Below are 21,327 nucleotides of genomic sequence, written 5' to 3' on the forward strand. Positions count from 1 at the left end.
ATTTCATTCTTCCGTCCTTTCTTCTTTCTTTTTCTCGGCTTTTCTGCATTTTTGGATTGGAAAGAAATCTTGTTTGCAAAAAATGGACAGTAATAACAGTGTAAAACAGAATGTACGTAGAAAAGCGTTACCTGCATTAATTGAATGTATATCTGGTTTCAGAAAAAAAATGACGCCACATTCTTTTACTGTCAGTTTTAATAGACAAAGGTTTTAACGTGAAACTAGTTTGGTCTCATTTTCGCAATATAACACTATTAAAGCGTCCGTTTAGTTTGATCTTTCTCTTATCACCATGCTTTGTTTTTCTTTTTTTCTTTCTTTATTTTTTTTCTTGTTTTTTTTTTTTTTTTTTTTTTTTGTCGCTCATTTTGACACACTTCTCCCCTGTTTTATCTCACTCAGATACGTTTTAGCATGTATTTCACGTGAACACCTGCATAGTGCTAAATCGTATAAATGATACGGCTTTGTGTTTATGATTTATTGGCCTTTCGGAATCCAACGAAACATGGTTGGCCTATATAAAAGCATGACACTGGGTCTACGCCAGTCTGCTGTCACCCAGAAGGTCATTAACAGCTATATGCGCAAAAGGCACGCGCTCTATTAATTTAATAATTTGGCTATAAATGCGAGAAATGTGGCCTGGAAAGAGCTCAAGCTGTGTGACACTAGTTTGTAAAACTTTATAAAATAGACAGGTAACATAGACTGATAAAGAAGCACCGCCCCTTTAACATGTCCATCCATTCATAACCGTCTGCGCGTGTTCACTTAAACCGTGGTTCCTCCGCTGGCTTTATAATGACAGTTCTCCTTTGACCGGGCTTAGCATTGGCTAAGTACAGTGTGTGTTGGGACGGGGTGTGTTGTGTATTGAAAGAAGTTGACGGACCGGGCAGGTGCTGGACTTGGGGAAGGACGGTATATTTTTGAAAACGATGATTGGTGAGTTTACGTGCCTGAAATTTAGTGTACGTGTCATGTGTGTCTGAATTGTGTTCGAAAACTTTATATACGAAGCGGATATAATGGCTGGATCAGAGTGACAATCTATATTTAAAATTTTAGAAGGCTACAATATTTTTTAACGTATTCACTGTATATAGCGTTTCATTCTTCGGATACATTCAGCCCTCGATACAGCGTAACGTTTGGCCAGAACAAAAACAATTGAAGTTTAGAGTTACAGTTCTTGTGCCCGAGATTCGAGGATGAAGATGCTGAAAATAGTAGTGTTTCATCTCTTGTTGCTCGAGCTGCTGTGCACGGGAATTGATGCTACTAGTGCGCGTGTTCACCTTTACTCCAAAGACAGGAATCTGATTTTGAAACTTCATAATGACTTTCGTAGATCTGTGGGAGCCACAAATATGATGGAGCTGGTAAGTAGTCAACCTCTGAACTTCTGTCAGCTCTAAATCTGTGTGTGTCCCTTCGACACTTTTTTAGTCATATCGCTATGATGTCTGCAGTGTAGCAGTTTATAGTGATGTCTAGCACTGAGCTTCATGCCACAGACATCTAGCATGACGTCCCTCCCAGTCACATTATCCTGACACCAGGCCCACCAGTCCTAACACTAACCTCATAATGTTAAACGCTTAGCGAGGCCAGCTGTTAGTACCAAAATTTTTAATAATCTTTGGTACGACTCGGCCGGAGTTCAAACCCGCGACCATCCGCATCCGAGGCGGACGCTCTAACCACTAGCCCACCGGAGCGAACGATTTCAAATCTTTTTCCCTACATAACGAAATTCCCACACATCTTTGTGAACTGAATATATATTTGGCATCGCCAGCCATGTTTTGCTTTTCGTTTTTATTCTTTCTAAGTTGACTATTTCCACAATAAAACGTGTAAGCAAACTGCAGTTCCACTTTCGGTTTATCCCCTTACATTACACTATCCCTTTTACATTACAGTATCCTTCTGTTACATTTCAGTATTCCTTTCTTACATTACAGTGTCCCTATTACATTATAGCATCGCTTTGTTACATTACAATTCATTTATTACATTACAATATTCCTTTGACTTTAAAGTAACTGATGTTATATTTTATTAATATTGCCTATTTAATTCTTTTACATTGTTTTAGTTTTTACGTTTCTAAGAAGTAAAATATGTATTGTTTAAAAGATGTATCTCAATAACAAACAAATCTCATCGAAGCACTCTCCTTTGGCTTTCTTTATGGCACTGGGAAATAAACTTCGTTAAAAGATGTCCTTAATAATTTATATCCTCTAAATAACGTTTCAAAAAGCTGTCAAAAAAGTTTCTTCCCATTTGTTTGAATTTATTTTTGACGAATTAAAGTATGCTAGTAATTTTTAATTGTGTCAGTGATGAAAAATAACAAAGGCGGCTTGTATCAGAATGTCTCAAAATTTGTGTCAGTGTGCCACTGCAAATCATGGTTCGAACAATATCAGCGCCTTCTAGTCTGGAAAAGGCAGGGCTATCTCTGCCCCTATCTTATCACATTAGCCTTCTATCCCAGGTCGGCCAGTTACGGTCAAACGTACCTTGAACATGTTCAGTTATTTTGCCTTTCAAACTATACAGATCCTTTATTAACGGCTAATCACAGTCTACATTAAATGCAAAGTGTGATCCAGCGACGGAAGATTTAGGACCAGTTTTGTTTAACATAGTATATGAAACCAATCGGATCAGCTATGCATATAGCTAAGTAAATATCTTGTGCACATATATATATATATATATATATATATATATATATATATATATATATATATATATTTTAATTAAATGCAGGATGATATAAGTACATCTTGCTTATTCTGTTGCTGATCAATGGAATACGGGTCTTGCCGAGTTCCGTTTTCGATGGATCGTCTGCCAAATGTAAATATAGGAGTGTTTCACTGGTAAATACTTACATGTGTTAAAGGCAGAACATTGCACACTATTGACGATTTGTCAACACATGTTTGATTAACCTGTTCGTGTGCATTACTGTAGATTATCAACAACTACTCATGGCCAAGAATAAACAATAGTGCTGTCCCATTAACGACAGGTCTGCGACTTTCTATAGAATTGATATCTGCCAAAGACCAGTATGGATCAAGCTTGTAAACTTGAAAGGACCTGCAACAAACAATATGTCTCTGATAAGACTAGGGCAGGTCTCGATCCATATTTGAACACCCTAACGTTATCATAAAATAAAAACGGTATTTACGGCACCTCTGGAGTGCAAATAACACTGTTGATTGGTAATTAAAAATATACTTTAGGTTTTTACTTTTCAGATATTGACTGAAAGTTTTCAAACCGCGCACTAACCAGTAATACACACTCATAGGGATCAAACTACGTTTTCATCGCCTCGCCTCCATCTTATTTTTATTTTGCACACGTATCATCTATGAATATCAAGATTTAACGAGATTCACTCAAACCTATCTTAAATTAAGCAGTCATATGTCTTAAAAGGCCAACATGTCAAGGTCCCTTGCTTCAGATTGCTGCATGAATAAATCTCTGTTAAGAAACCACCTGTCTTGAAAGTCAATTTAAGTTTTCATAGTCCCCATAAGTATCTTGCTTACGATAAGTTTGATTACAGTTAAGATTTTATATTTACTCTGGAATGTATCCATGCCCATTTACTTTTTATACGTATCTTTTTCCATTTTCGTGTTGTATGTACCCTTGTTCATTTTGGTGTTTCGTGTACCCTTGCCCATTTACAATGTTACATGTACCCTTGCGAACTTACTTCTCTTTAATAAGCACACGCACAAGCTGGATATTGTACTTTTTTCAATCTCACGTTGCATGATCACGTGATCCAAATATTGCGACCTACATTTTTTTTGACGTCAGAAGTCAAAAGATTACATGATACAGTCAACTTATATGTATCAAAATATAACTATTCAGTTTATCAATATGTGATACATATGTCTCAATCTAAGGCTGAATTTTGCTAGCCACAATTTGAAGCAACTATCCAATGCCGTTACCACGTGGTTTCAACGAATTTCATGTTTTCAAAAAGATGTACATTCCGATCTTGCATCCCAACACAGAGTCCAGATATCGTAAACAGGGTTGAAAAGATCAGAGGAACTCGAAACAATAAAAGAAAGTTGTGAATAATGTGGGTTTTTTGGTGGGTTATGGTGATGTCGATATCTAGTAGATGATCGACCACAGTGTTGTTGCCCAGATCGAGTACTTAACATAGAATATGAAATTAAAGGATGGAATAACAGAAAACTGAGCAGAGATATGGAATAGAATAACAGGTGCCTCCGTATTTAAAATACAACAATTTAATCAGTTATCTAAACAAAAAGTGACATGTGCATAATTCGCTTACTCTCAAAAATAGTAACAAAATTATGCGAACTTCATTTAACAGTTATGTTACTGATAGAACAAATTTCATCATATGATTGATTGACAGATCGAACACAGATTGCCAGGCATGACAGCATCAGTTAGTGCTTCCGGTCCTTAACAAAATCTCAGTCGGCATTTTCTTATCTTTCCTTCTCTCATTTTACTAGTTTCTTCTTGTCATTGACCTCTTCGATGCCGACTGCACTCCCTTTCCCACCGTGTAATCAGGTCTGTGTAGAGCTATTTCCTCGTGGTTTGTCCGAGATTCGAATCTCCTTATGAAGCCGGATCTCCCTTTTTCTCGTGTCCCATAGTTTCTAACACTCGCCTCATAGGACCATCTAACGATAAATCTCGTATTTAACGTAGTTACTTCTTGCCTCCCTGCAGAATTTTATTAATAACTATTCTGGAAAATATTATCTTATGACACCTGTTCCAAATGGACCACATTTTCCTAAAATATTTTCTGATACATGTCACCCCGGACAGTTTACCGCCAAGACCTCGCGTTAACATCGCGCTCTGTCTGTTCTAACTGTTAACAAGAGGGTCCTAATTTAAGCTTAATTTATGCCCAAAGCATAACAGATTAATTACTACAATTTGCCAAGCTATAGCGACCCTAGCAACACATCAGTAGCAGTCCTAGCCAATACATCTAGCTTAATGTATATGTGCCACTTGCGCTGACCCCAACAAAACACACAACTAAAGAATGTACTGCGAAATTTATACATAAGAAGTTCTTTACAAAATTTTGCACCATTACAGGGTTATTAATGAAAGCTAATTTCTGCTGTTAGAAACTTCTATTAGTTTATAGCTGCATTGTTTGTGATCTCAACATGAGTAACAATGTGATCTCAACATGATCTCAGCATGAGTAACACTGAGCTCAACATGAATAACACTTTGACTCTAGCATGATTCAGTAAGTTGCTTCGTTTCTGTTTTGCATTGAGGATTGTCTGGGGGTGAAGGTGTTTCTTGTTGTTTTGTTTGTTTTTTGTGGGGTTTTTTTTGTTTGTTTTTGCTTTTTTTATTTTTATATATTTTTTGGTTAATGGCAATTTTTTCTCATTGTTGTTGGCATTTACTTCCCAATCGGTATGGATAGTCTCATGTTCAGATCGGTTCTTTCGGAATAAAATAACTAAATCGTTTTTCCCGTGCTGTAAACATATGCAGAACAAATTGTATTAATTTCAAAACGTTAAAAGCCTGCTACTGGTCTGAAAGATCAGTTCACGGGCCAAACGTCATTACGCTCCAGACATATTGATCACCAGTTGTTAACACCATGGTATCAAGAACTGAAAAACTGCTACCGCTCAGACAGTCAAAGTAGTTGAGTTTAGCTTACAAGCTGAAATACTCTTGTTCAAGCTTACTACAACAAGCCGATAAGGGGATCGATTCGAAAATTATATATATTTGCTCTTTGTATACAAGAAGCCAAGTTCTTCTGATCTTGAAAGGCTTGGATATGTTCTGAAGTGTCCTCCGCTGAAGCCATAGTGAATCATTCACATTGCTACTCTTTGCAATGGGCGTGGAGGGGAAGAACCGATATATGACATTGTGTTCGATAGGCTTCAGTTCATGTATTATAATTATAGTGAAATAATTTAATAAGGAATTAAAAAAGGAAATTAATAATTAATAAAAGATATAAATAATACGTTATTTCCTCGGTCAGTATGAATTTTATATTGTATATCTGATATTTATTTTTATGAAATAGTAATGTTAATTTGTAATGACAAAAATTCCATATCATTGTCATCATCATCGTCATCATCATCACAGTGGTTATTGTTTGTTGTGGTGCGGCGGTAATGATGCTTAAAATTTGCAACTCCCAGTTCTATCTACAAAACATTTCATCAAATTACACAAGATTTAGGAAAATGAAATGGTGTTCAGTCAGTTTCAGAGGTTAAAAGTTGCGCTTCAAAATCACATTTTTCATTTTTATTTTCATATGTTCAGTTGGGACTTTATCAGATCAAAGACAAATAAAATTGGGGGGGGGGGGGTATTCTGCAGATAGCGAGAAGGTCATGGTAATTACTGTGTAAAAATATTTAGATCTTTTTATTATTATTATTAGAATTCTCTGTAAATATAGTTTTCGTTTTAGTTTGCACGTATTGTATTAGTCCAGATTGGCAGAATGACAAGTCCACAAGTTCTCTTTCTATCGGCTTTCCCCTTCGTATTTGAAACGCATAGGTGAAACATGGAGGAATGTTTCGTCATTTGAGAGACACAGAGACTTAAGAGAGACACAAGAGAGACACAGAGACTTAAGAGTGATAGGTTTTAACTGAGATGCGTTGGTTGGTTTTTGATGTTGTTATTGATTCTTAGATCTTTTTTAAAGTTTTGAACTGTCCTAACAACTTAGTTTTTGTCACAAGGTATATCTACAGTGTTGGACAAAGGAGAATATAACCGTGTTGCAATGTTTCCATGGTGAAGAGAAGCCAATACTTAAAGTTAATGTCTCATGTAACTGATAATGTCGCTGGTCAAAAGATTATCATGTGACCATTAGGAGGTTGTTAACATTTTCTAAATAAACTGTTCGATGAACTATCTTCATTTCCCAAATTAGAGTCGCGCGACAACACTAAAGACATGGCGGCCATCGTGGCTTGTGATTTGAACACGTACATTCCTCTTCTTGTAAATATATTAAATAAATGAAATGAAAAATATAAGTCTGCAAGCTGCCCTTCGGTCAGAAATCTTATGAAACTGTTTTTGTTGGCATGGACAGAAACAGATAATTTTGCTAAATCTGAAGTAGGACACCGTGAACGTTTTCAGATGTGAAGTACACTTGGTGCAAATTCTCAAGTGTTTCAATATAAGTACGTTTTGAAAAAGGTAATTCTTTGCTGAAACTGTATATACTATTCATAACTGTACGCGTGTTCACGTGTTCGCGCGTATACGTGAGAAAGAGACAGATGGTAAAAGAAACGTTGCGGGCGAAGCGTTTGAAGTTGTCGGGCTTTTGCTGACCTGTACTTGATGCTGAGTTTGAACAGGACAAGACTGACCTTCGTTCCTTAATATTCATATTTCATTTTTTTCTGATGCGATTAAATACAAACAAGCCGTTTTCTGTGGCACGCCAAAACATCCGAAATAAATGAGCTGGAGCGACCGTAGGGTGAGCTGGAGAGATCATGGGTTGAGTTGGAGATGGCAAGATAGAAAAATTCTTGGGTTAGCTGGATAGATCATCTGGTGAGCGGGAGAAATTATAGGGTGAGCTGAAGAGATCGTAAGGCAAGGTGGTGAGATTATAGGATGAGTTTAATAAATCGTAGGTAGAGCTGGCGAGATCGTTGGGTGAACTGGATAGATCGTAGGGCGAGCTGGAGAGATATTTGCGTGAATTTAAGAAATCGTAGGTTGAGCTGGAGAGATCGTCGGATGCGCTGCAGAACTCGTGGGTAGAGCTGGTTGTTGTTGTTGTTGTTGTGGGGTTTAACGCCATTTTTCAGCACGATAGGCTATACATGGCGGCCAGTATTAATGGTGGAGGAAGAACCCGGAAAACCCCGGAAAGAACCACCGACCCACGAGAAGCTACTGGCAGGCTTTCTCACATGCCCACATTGGCTGAATCTTAGGCTCGAACCGCCGCAGACAGAGGTGAGATGGCAGTGATCCGTAACGAAGAGCGCTTTAGACCACTCGGCCACTCGGGGCCCCTGGTAGAGCTGGAGAGATTGTATGGCGAGCTAGAGAGATCGTAGAATGAGCTTGAGAGATCGTTGGGCGAGCTTTATATATCGTGATATTAGTTGGATGGGGGGGAGCAGGAGGAGACAAGCTGAGTAATTAATAAATAGTTATATAGGGTAATGAATCTGATTGCTTATTCTACTCAGAAATTGTAAATTTAGGTCTCCAAAGTATATAAAAATATTGTAATCGCTGAACCCCAGTAAAATTCACTGACTTTCTTATTTCATTTAAATCCACTATAAGTTCTTATTTATAGTAAATCGCCTCTGTTTTCGGTTTTACATGAGCGGATGTCTGAGCAGTTTCAGACTTCAGCAATCGTTTGATTGTCGTGACTGTCGATGTACTATAAAAGAACACTAATATAAAGTGACCGAGCAGAGCAACGTCATGTACAGATTATCAGAACATGAGCATCATATGATTTCAAATCATAGATTAGAAACAAATTTGTTGGATCGAAGAGAGGTCCAAATGTCCTTCAACTTAAACGTTGATAATATTAGTGAACATTTCCGAAATATTAACATCTTTCAAGTCGCAAAAATATACAAATTTGGAATGTTTATTGTGGAATGGAAACTAGCATGGAGAAGCGAGTCAATATATTATGAAAACAGAAGGAAACAACGTTCATTCCAAAAAAAGGCGCACGTGCAACCAGTTTCCATGACGTTGCGTGGTATCAGCCAGTACTCTGTAAGCACGTGACGTTACACATTGTAGATCGGCTGTGTTTTGTTGTGATTCGCCAAATTTATACGGTCGCATAAATGAACATGTTTGATTATTCTGCTTGCTACAATAAATCTCTTTTCTACAAAAAAAATGTCTCTAAACTGTTGCAGCAATCTGCAGTATTGCATCAGCTTTGACGTACATAATGGGTACAAATGTGTCAAATTTCTAACATGTATTCGGCCCATTTCCAAATTGTATTACAGGATACGATCCAGTATACACAAGATGTAATTGGAATAGACAGCGGTCTGGTTGGTTTCTCATGCTGTGGAGCAATCAAACTTGACAAGTTATATTAGATGTTATTTCCACACGGTATTCATAACCAGAGTTGGTAATCCCTTTATGTGCCTTGTCACGGCCAATGATAAGCTTCTTTCAGCATCAGGCACTCAGTAGCTGTAAATTAAACTAATTTTATCGGTTTGAAAGGAAGTCCACATTTGATTGTCATCACGAGAATCCCTGATGGTATCCAAATAATATCCAATTCTTCCATGCGTGCGATATTGGTAAATTTTAAGTTATTCAGACTTATATATCATTAATCATTATATCAAAATGCTCCATAACACAAATAGCACATGACTATCAACACACAGAACTATATTTCATGCGTGTCAAAATTATTGTGTCCCTTATTTATAACTTACCTTGGTCAAATTAACTCAAACGCATTCACAAAACATACAGAGCGATCAGATCCCAATACTTGTCTCCCACCTTTGAAAGACAAGCGATGTGAAGTTGATTACAACTTTCCACGATACAAAATGAGTATACGTTATGTGTTGGAGAAATGAAAGGTTCGTTAGATGTTTTTAATGTACTTGCAGACTGGGATGTAACAATACGAGCTACTACGTAAAAAAATACAAAACCTCCACTGAATGTGTTAAAACAGTACAGGAACATTCGGTTCTGAAGGGAAGGACAAGACATCAGGTCCGGCTCTAGGGCAAGGCGAACGCGGCAACCGTCTTGGGCCCCGCGCTTTCAGGAAGTCAACTCCACAGTGCACTTTTTTGCTTGGAGGTCCCGCTCATCTCTTGATGCCTTGGGCCCAGCATGCTACCTTGGGTCCCGCACATCCTAAGGCCGGGCCTGCAAGACATTAAAATGCATGTATAACATTTTTAATACGTGGATACAATCAGATATCGGGATGGTTTAATGCTGTACAACCGAAACGCTAACACATTTTTCTGGAAAAAAATATATTTGTAAAAAGACACTTGACCTTTTCAAAATAAGTGATTTCATTTATATGCCGCATTTTCTCTCTCCCCTACCCCTGTAGTTAGCATGTGCAATGTGTATATGCTAATTTTTATTCTCGTCATCATAGGGCATTGCATTGGTATTATACTCTGCTCACATCAATAAAATAAAATTATATGTTGCTCTGAGCGTCTATACTTAAAACATTCCTCAATCGCACTTCGTATGGCAATAAATCCTGTCACATCCTGCAGACACCTTGCCAGGGCGGGAAACAAATAGTAAAAATTGTTCATGTCATTTTAATCAAAACACAGCTCTTACAAGACGCTTTCATTGAGGTAGCACGTGCGCTTTTGCCGTCATTGTATATTGTGTTGACATGAGCGTGCCATGAAAATTTATGTTCTCGGGTCAAGTGGTCTGGGGGAACGACATGGATTACTTCGATGCATTACATGAATTAATGCTCTGTGGACAAATGCACAATTGGCTGTTGAGAGTTTTCATCCTGCCGTATACTATCGAATTATTAACCATTTCCTGCATTATACGAGTGCTTTGGATCATACATACATGTCTCATGTTGAAACCGTAAATAACCGCTTTGTCAGCGTGCTTGCGAACTTGCGAATCATGGGAAAATATGACTCTGAACATAATTAAACTCCCTGATTTAAATTGGCTCCCATATATATATATATATATATATATATATATATATATATATATATATATATATATATATATACACACACCAGGTCCTTCTGTTCGGTTTTCAAACCAAATTTTTTGTGAGATATTTTTAGAGCATAATGAAAGTTCCTTTTTCCCAGTCAATGAAAATTAATGATTGTGTAGACTTTTCTTGCGATAACGCTAATAGTCTCAAATTCTCTCTCTCTCTCTCTCTCTCTCTCTCTCTCTCTCTCTGTTGGATTAAATGCAAATGGAATGAAATCCTGTACTTTCTGGGAAAGTCTGGGAAAAAGTTATTTTGCCGTCTGCTTTATATGGTTCGGAACTCTGGGTCAGTATTACATATCATGGCATTCAATCACTGGAGAATATACAACTATATTTCTCCCGGCGAGTACAAGGTTTCCTCAAAGATCTATTACAACATGCTTGGGAATGATTGCAATAGAGCTCCCATTAATAAGCAAAAACTCTTGTTCGCACATATACAACATCGTCAAACTTAAACTCCTAAAAAGTTTTTCCTATGGACTGTTGGCAATGTGGTTGTTGTTATAGGGTTTAACGCCATTTTTCAGCACAAGATAGGCTATACATGGCGGCCAGTATTAATGGTGGAGGAAGAACCGGGAAAACCCCGGAAAGAACCACCGACCCACGAGAAGCTACCGGCAAGCTTTCTCACATATCCACATTTGCCGAGCCCGAGACTCGAACCCACGCAGACAGAGGTGAGATGGCAGTGCTCCGTGACGGACAGCGCTTTAGACCACTCGGCCACTCGGGGCCCCTTGTTGGCAATGTGACTTTTGATTCCAAACATAGCTAAAAATTCTCGTGTGTGTGTATATATATATATATATATATATATATATATATATATATATATATATATATATATATATATATATATATATATACATACTTTATTTTCACTGGAAGGTTTCCAGACAATTAATATGGATAAACTTAATTAGTAAACGTAAAATGAGAATTAAAAATCCATCGGACTGATTTGGTCTTCTCTTTTAAATAATATTCCAGGATTAAAAATGCCTCATTTATGAAAAATCGCTTAAATTGACTCAAAGCAAGAAAAAAAAAACGGAGTATGCGACATTAATTCGTATTGAAGGAATGCAAACAAGATATGGACTGTGTTCCCTATGTGACAAAACAGATGATGACTCTGTTTTACACATTTCATTCGATGGAAAACCTATTTTCGCATACGCTTTCAGAGATTTTCCGTGATTTATATGATCAGATCGATGATGGTATATTCATTATGTTACTTGGCAGTTCAAAACGATTGAAACTCGAGTCATGGGTTAATATGATCAGACTATCTGCCAAGTATTTCCTTAATATAAAAGATATTATATATTCGATTGATTAGAGAACTTACACAGAATACAATGAAACAAATAATTGTATTGAATTCCAAAGCGAATGGATACTATTTTGTTGTGTACCTGTTTTATCTTCCGAAGTTGAAACATATTGCTAATTAGCGAGTTTAGTATGAAGTCAGATAAAAGTATGTATGTTGGATATTAACATGATTCAACAGAAAAAAATTATCCCAGTTTAAAGAAACCCAAACCAATTGACTACTAATAATTCCATGCACAATACATATACTTCATGTGTAATATTTTAGAGCAAATTTAATTGCTATTATTGTAGGAATTATTTAATAATTTGTTAACTCTTCATTTAGAAGTAATTCACGAGGCTTCATGAGTAATGAATTCCCTATTTTTGTGATTTTATGTATTGCATTATATTTCTTTATCTCAAAATCTTCACAAATGGAGGAATAACAGAATACCCCCCTCTCTCTCTCAGTCTCTGTCTGTCTGTCTGTCTCTCTCTCTCTCGTTATCAAGTTTTGATATTTAGAAGCTTGCTAAAAAAAATGGTACGTACTTTGTTATTTCATTTCCAAGTTTAATTTATGGCCCGCTGGGGTCAGTTGATGTAACCAGTATCGGCTTTCATGCTAATATTGACACAAGCAGAGTCGCCAGAATTGTATACTCACATGTCAGATTTGAACTGACCTTCTTATGAATGGGTGACACCAAATAGGTATAGATGGGTGACACCAAATAGGTATAGATGGGTGACACCAAATAGGTATAGATTGGTAACACCAAGTAAGTTTGAAAGGGTGACACCAAATCTGTAACGTGATGTGTATTGCAGGACTCATACAGTGGCCATGGATATTTCTTTTACCTGTGGTCCACAGCATGAACTAGAACGTCCAGAGACAGAGGGGGGTGAGAAAGACAGACACACAGACAGAGACAGACAGACAGACATGCAGACAGGGAGGTGGGGTTGGGTTGGAATGGGGGTGTGATTTAGATTTTTAACGTATCTTTGAACATTTTGCAGTCATATCGCTACGATATCTGCAGTGTTGCAATTCACAGTGATGAGTAGCACTGGAGCATCAAGCTGCATACATGTAACATCATGTCCCACCCAGGCACATTATCCAGATACTATGCCAACCATTCCTAACACTAACCTCTTAATGCTGAGGTCATTGCGGTAAAGTGGCAAGAACGGACACAAACAAGAGAAGATTTTAAGAATGTGTGGTCCATTTAAAACAGGTGTCATAAAGTGATATTTTCCAGAATAGTTGGTCATATCGACTTTGCGGTTTCACCAAGAGACTTCTTATGATGCATTGTTGGTGCTAAATACAATATTGCCATCATTTCATCAATGTAGAAAATATTGTTCCACGGAAACGGAAAGTCCTATGAAAACGGCTTTCCGCCATATGACTTTTTATGATGCCTTGTTTGTCATAAATGAAAATAGTGCAAAGTTCACATCCAGTACGTCCACCACAACAGCCAGCTTAAAAATCTTGTTCTCGCTGAAGAATATCAAGTACGGTTTCAACACTCGGCACTTAAAAAGAAAGAAACGGTCTTATCTTGAAATTGTTTTCAACCAGTTTTCGTCAGTACCTTCGAGAGATACTTATTGTCTTTGTGTGTGTGTGTGTGTTGTAATGCCTAAATGAAGAAGCGTTGTTGGGGATATAGATATCAAAAATAACCGCAAAAACAAATTTCTTTCGTTTTCATTTACATTTAAGGCTCTGGATCAAAATTGAATTAATAATACACATACAGCAGTGTTCCGATAAGAGTATTTAAAACCTAGTTTCTTATCCGAGTATGTACACTTGAACATTAAACACACTTTGGGGAAAAAAGAGACATGCAATGAATATGTACACTCAAACATTAAGCACGCTTAGGGATTAAAAAAAAAAAACTCTGTAATGATCACGCCACTCGATGCACTTGCTTGTTTTCCATGTAACGACGCGAACATGTAATTACAAATTCCATATCAGTTAATGAAACCTTTAAGTTCAAACGCTGCATTATTCTTGCATTAGAAGAGGTGACTATATTTTTTATCTCTATGTAATGCTACATCGAGAGAAGAGCGGAGAAGCATTGAAGTTTACTTTGCGAAAACTGGGACCCAGTAATCCAGTCTTACCTGTGTATTTGAGTTCCTCGCAACCCATTGAATATAGAACTGTTCGTCTGCTATATATTTCTTTGAAACTCGACAGAAAAGACAAACATCATCCATAACTGAACCACACCCATTCGTTACATTCACTAATTAAGATTTTCCTTTAAAAGTTTTTGTTACAACCTTAATCCAATAAAGCGGGGGTGTTTTCATTTCAAATCGTGGGACATGTGAATTATGAATATTGTTTTCATTTGTTTATATTTTATTATCAAAAGTGGCTCGATTTCAAGTATGTTTACACATCAAGTAAGCAGTATTTTCAATGCATAACTGTAGCCAGTACATACTTGTTTTGAGCAGTGACAGGATCTGGGCCAGTTCTGGATGTTCGTCCATTAATACCTTCGTATGCCTTTTTATTTCAAGGTAACGTATCAAAGACCCTTTACCATCAGCTTTGCTATATTAAAAAAAAAAACATGAGGAAATATCAGTCAAAAAGTTTCAAAGGAAATTAACTTATAACGTACCTGCAATATCTGAGAGGAGTGTCAATTATAGGCAAAATTCAGCAATGCTGTTTTGGTATTTTTTTCTACTTATATTATGAGAACGTTCCAAAGCTTTAATTCATTTCGATAGGTTAGTTTCTAGACGTCTTTACCTTTTTTTTTCTTTCTGTGTTATTTCTATCACTGTAGTTGAAGGGTTGAATCTTGATTGCGAGAACGTGTTTCCATACCACCATTTCTGGCACCAATGGCAAATAAAATACGTTGAAACTAAACCTACCAGAGTCCACCGGCATACAACATCCAGATGTACGAAAATCTTGGGTATAATATGACGTGTTTACAATCGGAGCATCCTCAGTCTTTTCTGTGAAAATCCGTGGCACGTGTCGCAGATGTAGTCATTTTGAATTTCATTCATGAAAACGAGCCTAACTCATGATTGGCAAAGGTAACGAAATACCAGGCTCCTGAAGTAATACTTCATTGAAATAATGCAGAAATGTTATTTTCAGTTAATAATATACTTCTTAACTTGAATATACTTATTTTACCTGTTATTTAGTCCCCATATGTTCAGAAAATAGATCGTAGACTGCATGCTATTTTCTTGCTCAAGAATTGCGTGCGGTTTGTTGGTGTTGGGTTGGTTTTCATCATTGTTTTATTGTGGGATTTTTGGGGGTCTTTTATGTGTCCAAAATGGGGAAATCAATTAGCCTTTCGTATCGGAAGTTTATTTAGGCTTGAAAGAAAAGAGCACGGTTGTTCCGATTTATTTTGTGATAAACCTAGAGTATGTTCTGTTTGTATTTACGTTTCCATTTTTATCTTTGTTAGATTCTGTTGATTATTTGTTGAATATAGGAAGTCGGTGTTGGGAAGATATTTCTCAAGGCGAGTTATTAGCCGATTTCCAGGAACAGACAGTATAGTATTCGTTAAACATTATGATGGTATAGATTAATTTCGTAAAATGGCCGCTCGCTAATTTCTTAACTTCGGAAATTCTCTGCATATTTTAGGTATACCTGTTAAGTAATTTGAAATATAAATAATTCATTGTATTATGTGTTTGAGTCGTTTATTGTGTCTCGTGGCGTGAAGTGGTAATATTCGACTTTGAAAGACTTACCAATGAGTTAGACAAATGTGAAACAACAACAACAAAAAACATACAAGTGTGAAATTTGAGTTTCTTGATGGGTGATAATTTTCAGTAAAGGAACAAGTTCTGTACCACACGATCTTTTTAAGAAACCCCGTATTGAATGAAGGGTAAGCATGGACTTCATGCCAGACCCCTCACCTATAACAGTATCGAAACGACCGCTTTAGAAAGAGACATTCTTTATGTTCCCATGCGTGGCCGTTATACACTGTCTGACTGTTCAGTAAATGTTCTTTTTGAAGTTTGAATAATTGAAGACAAAACTCGTGTCACTCAAGCGCAACTGTTCTAGCTTAAACTGCAAAGTTGACTCTTTATTTAGTCAAATAAAAGAAGAATATGAAGGCTTGCGGGGAAAATTACGAGACTGTGCAACGTAGTTTTTATATAGTTGAAAACCTGTGATTATTTACAATCTCAGTCCCGAAGGAACAGTTTAATATTCTATGGATCTGATGAACCGAATGACCATAAAGCCTGGGAACAATGTCAGGAAAAAAGCAAGAAATGCATGCGTGACATCCTTGAAATGAACACTGTTCACGTACAGATAGGTCGTGTACATATGATTGGACGTGATAACAGCCACGACCAATAATTGTCAAATTTGCGAACTTTTAAGATAAACAAAAAGTGCAGCCAAATCTTAATAAACACACAAAGGAAAAGGTAGAGTGGTCAAATCCCCAGCCCGTCACCGAAGACTGGACCAGAAAGTGAGAGGCGATAGGAAAGCGTTGGTACAATTCATGATAAAATATCGAAATGACAGCGGAATGGTCTATCTTTCATTCAGTCAACTGGTTATTGACGGAAAATCGTTCCTCTACAATAAATCAACCGGTGAACTGAAAGCCATTCGAAAACCCGAAGAAAATCTGGCGCAAAAAATACAACAGAATATACGCACGATCTGAACAATCGCGTGTTGGGGCACATAACAATGTTTACCGCTACCCACGTGATGACAGCGGAACGTCAGCGGACGAGGAGAATATTCAGCCATCAGCTTGAAATAATAATAAACCTGGAACACTACAAAGACCAATACATAAAAAGGAATGCGGTCAAGGCCATCACACGCAACATGCGGAAACAACAATATGGGGTTGTGTTTGGAACACTGAAGACATGTTTAAATATTGTTGTTGTTGTTTTAGGGTTTAACGCCATTTTTCAGCACAAGATAGGCTATATATGGCGGCCAGTATAACTGGTGGAGGAAGAACCCTGGAAAATCCAGGGAAGAACCACTGACCCACGAGAAGCTACTGGCAGGCTTTCCCACGTACCCACGCTAGCCGAGCCTTGGACTCGAACCCACGCAGACAGAGGTGAGATAGCATTGATCCGGAACGGCGAGCGCTTTAGACCACTCGGCCACTCAGGGCCCCGTTTAAATATAAATCTCAATCTAATTTTCAGTCGTTTATCGCAAGATCTGGAATCAGTGCTTTTTGTAAAACTTGAGGCAAGTCAGAACGTCGATTCGACGGTTTTGCAGTAAAATTAGGAAGAAAACAGACGTTCGGCAGATAATCAGGTTTGACTGTATTTGTGAAGTAAGAAAATATTGTGAAACTAATTTACTTAGTACTGGGGGACTGTGTCTGTCTCCACTTTAAAGGAGACCATTTAGATTTACACTGATAAAGATTGGATACTTTGCTTTTGCATATTAATCACCACAACGGTCTCCGATATACGTACGATTCGATTGACATTGAAGAGAATGGGGTCGAATTATTAGAAGAAAGAGTTTAATCGAAAATAGTAATTTCCTATCCTGGTCCTTTTCTCTTTTTGGCTTGGAACCTCAACAGTAGAACTGATCACCTTAATGATTGTTTAGTAAATGTTACTGCTAATTTTATGTTTAGAGAAAATGCTTTCTGTGAACCAGACGAGTTTGATATGGAATGAAAATAGGACGATTCTGCATTCGGTATCTTATTCATACTCTATACATGTTGTAAAGGGTAGGATTGTACAAAGATCGAGATGAGAATTTCACAGGTAGCACAGATGATTGGGCTAGCGTAGTTGTCATTGATTGCTTCAACTAGCCTCATTAAATATTGTTCTGTTTTCGAAATTGGTTCGATGAATGAATCTGTACGCTTCCCATTCTTATGTGAGTTCACTTTTCCACTTGCCGACATTAGAAACATGCACATATCGGAGGAAAGGTATACTAGTCAGAGTTTTGACAGGTATAGATGAAACGAAAAATAAATGAACAACGAATATGTTAATTAACTGAAACGTGAACTTTCTTTATATTCGATATAACTTTAATCATTCTTTATCCTGTGGGATTGAAGAAGTTGTACAATGTTATCATTGATATATATCAAGAGTCAACCCGAAAAGTCTGGTGAGCGAATGGAATACTAGCTGAAATGATGAAAAGAACACGACTACAAAAATAGGTCCTCATTTAGCCAAATTATTTAACGAAATATTTGACACCAGGCACTTCCTTAAACAATGGGGCGCAGACATTGTGTTCAGTTACACAAAAACGCTCTTTACGTGGTCCTAACAATTGCAAGAGTATCTAGTTGATATCTCGAATAACATTTTTACCAGTATTGTAAACCAAATTCATTGGTGCAAATTGAATTCAAGAAGCTCAGGTTGGATTCCGCAAGGCTCTCCAACAGTAAATATGAATTTTTTCTCTTCAAGCAATAGTTCAGAAATATTTGAGTAAAATAGGAGATTGAATTTATCATCCTTTTGTAGATTTTTCCAAGGCTTTTAACTGTTGATCACGTAAAATCAAATGACTTGCTTTTTCAACTTAGGTATTGGTGAAAAATCGTTTAAAGCTCCCGACTCGCTGTACAAAAATCAACGTCTGTGTGCAGACGAAAGGGCAATATACATAGTTCTTCACATGTAATGCTAGCACCAGACAAGGCTGCGTATTAAGTCCTCTTCTGTTCGGTCTATTTATAAATGATTTAGTATCAGACCTCCGAAAAAAATTGTCATAATGGTGTCTTTATTACAAAAGGAAATATCGGACATTACCCTGTCGTATGCTGATGACATTACAAACTGTGTTGTTCACTGTTGTATGCTTATGTTATAAACTGTGTTGTGTACTGTTGTATTACAAAATGCGTTGTGCACTGTTGTATGCTGCTAACGTTACAAGCTGTGTTGTGTAATGCTGTATGCTGTTGACGTTACAAACTGTGTTGTTCATCGTTGTATGTTGATAACGTTACAAACTGGTGTGCACTGGTGTATGCTGATGACATTACAAACTGTGTTGTGCACTGTTGAATGCTGATAACGTTACAAACTGTTGTGCACTCTTGTATGCTGACAAACTGTGTTGATGCCGGCTCTTCTTTACAAAGGCAAATTAATCTCATCGAGTCGTTTTATGAAAACAATGGAAAGTGTTAATGTACACAAAACTAAAATTATTGTTATAAAAAAACGGTGAATTTCCGAAGACTAAAAAAAGTGGTATTATAAGAGTCAACAAATCCAAACCTTGTCTGGGTATAAATACATGGGATTATATTTCACTCCTAAACATATCTGGACGAAAGCATAGCATGACGGGGCTCCGAGTGGCTGAGTGGTCTAAAGCGCTTACCGTTACGGATCACTGCCATCTCACCTCTGTCTGCGTGGTTTCGAGTCTCGGATTTGGCCAATGTGGGTATGTGAGAAAGCTTGCCAGTAGCTTCTCGTGGGTCGGTGGTTCTTTCCAGGTTTTCCCGGATTCTTCCTCCACCATTAATATTGGTCGCCATGTATAGCCTATCGTGTGCTGAAAAATGGCGTTAAACCCCACGACAACAACAACAATAACAATAACAACAACAACATAGCATGACCTGGCAAATTCAAGCAAACAAGTCTCTATAGAATGTGAGTAGTATTCAAAACAAGTTTGGCAAAATTTCAGTGACATAATTTTCAAACCATTTGATGCGATGATCATACCTGTATTAACCTATGCTGTGGACATTTAGGGGTTGGTGACATATAGACAGACAGGCAGACACAGACAGACAGACATTTTAAACTTCTTTTCAAACTAATTCTCGACCAAATTTGACGGAAACCATTCTGGTCAAGAGATCGTTCGGAGATTTACAATTTATGCAATTCACCATTAAAAGTTGGAAATATTTATACAACTCTTTATCTCGAAAAGCTGCATAACAGACTTTGGCCAACTTGGCCAAAATGAGATCTGACATAGGGACCTTTCAATAATAGATCAATTATGCTGATGGGTCATCAAATATAGATGAAGATAGAAAAAAAAACTATAGAAAGATTGAAACACTTGTTTTCATAAGCATATGCAATCAACAGCATGGAAAGAAATGTAAACAGGAAGCATCTTACTGAACCAGATTTATTAGCCAACAGCTTTTGGATTTCAGTCGAACATCTTCGAACTTTTCCGTCACGTCGGGAAAGACACGTCGAATGTAATTCATCGCCGTTGAGAACTACATTCGCGAAAACTACTTTCGTTCATATGGAACACTATGGCGGCTGAAAATACCCAAGGCACAATCGGTACAATTTCGGCCTTTGTTGTTGTAATTTGTGTAGTGCGATCGACCAGAAACGAATCACCAAATACATCAAGATGATGTGTATTCCTGCATCTCCCTCCGATGTTATTGCATGACCTGATGAAAATAGTCGGGCGATGTTCTGATAGCTTGGATTTGTCTCTTAGGCAGATGTCAGGTGCGCAATCCGAGTAAGGTTCAGTTGGGTTTCTTGCTTAAAATGTATTTCACACTCCATAAAGGGGTAAAAGGTTGTGCTAATCATCAATATACCAGTGAGTAATTTCTTCCATGGCATGTTTTATCCACATTATTCGAGGTCGTGCAAGGCTCGAATTTGTCGCTATGCTGCAGATACATAATCATATAGTGACAGTGGCGTAGCTAGGATATTTGCGCTCTTATGCAAAGCTTATCGATAGGCCCCTGCCTAATGTATAGCGTAAAAAAGTATTTCGCTGGCCCATGTGCTTTGCATATTCTTGCTATATGGTAGCTGCGCCGTTGTGTATGGACAAAACTTTTCATTGATAGAAATTTGTCAAGATAAACGTTAATCGATAATTATTTTAAGAGCATATTCTCACATGTATGTATGTATGTCTGGATTTTAAACGTAGCTTTAAACAATGTTCAGTCATTGCGCTACGATGTCTGCAGTGTGGCGGTATATAATAATGCCTACCACTGAGGCATCATGCTGCAGACATGTAGCATCATATCCCATCCAGTCACATTA

The 21,327-nt window shown here is 37.4% G+C and overlaps 1 protein-coding gene across 2 annotated transcripts in view; it reads left to right on the forward strand.

Annotated features, from left to right (window-relative positions):
• Positions 1 to 559: 559 nt before the first annotated feature.
• LOC149805866 (uncharacterized) overlaps positions 560 to 21,327 on the forward strand; it is a 133,647-nt gene continuing 112,879 nt past the window's right edge. The window contains exon 1 of one of the 2 annotated variants that reach the window (XM_089950587.1): positions 560 to 1,388. In XM_089950587.1, the coding sequence (XP_089806713.1) occupies positions 1,218 to 1,388 (171 nt within the window). In that variant the 5' untranslated portion in view covers positions 560 to 1,217. The remainder of the gene's footprint in view (positions 1,389 to 21,327) is intronic. The other variant, XM_089950588.1, reaches the window with a different exon arrangement.

Source organism: Sinohyriopsis cumingii, chromosome 2 (assembly GCF_028554795.1).
Source record: "Sinohyriopsis cumingii isolate HCF-2022 chromosome 2, ASM2855479v2, whole genome shotgun sequence".
NCBI lineage: Eukaryota > Metazoa > Mollusca > Bivalvia > Unionida > Unionidae > Sinohyriopsis > Sinohyriopsis cumingii.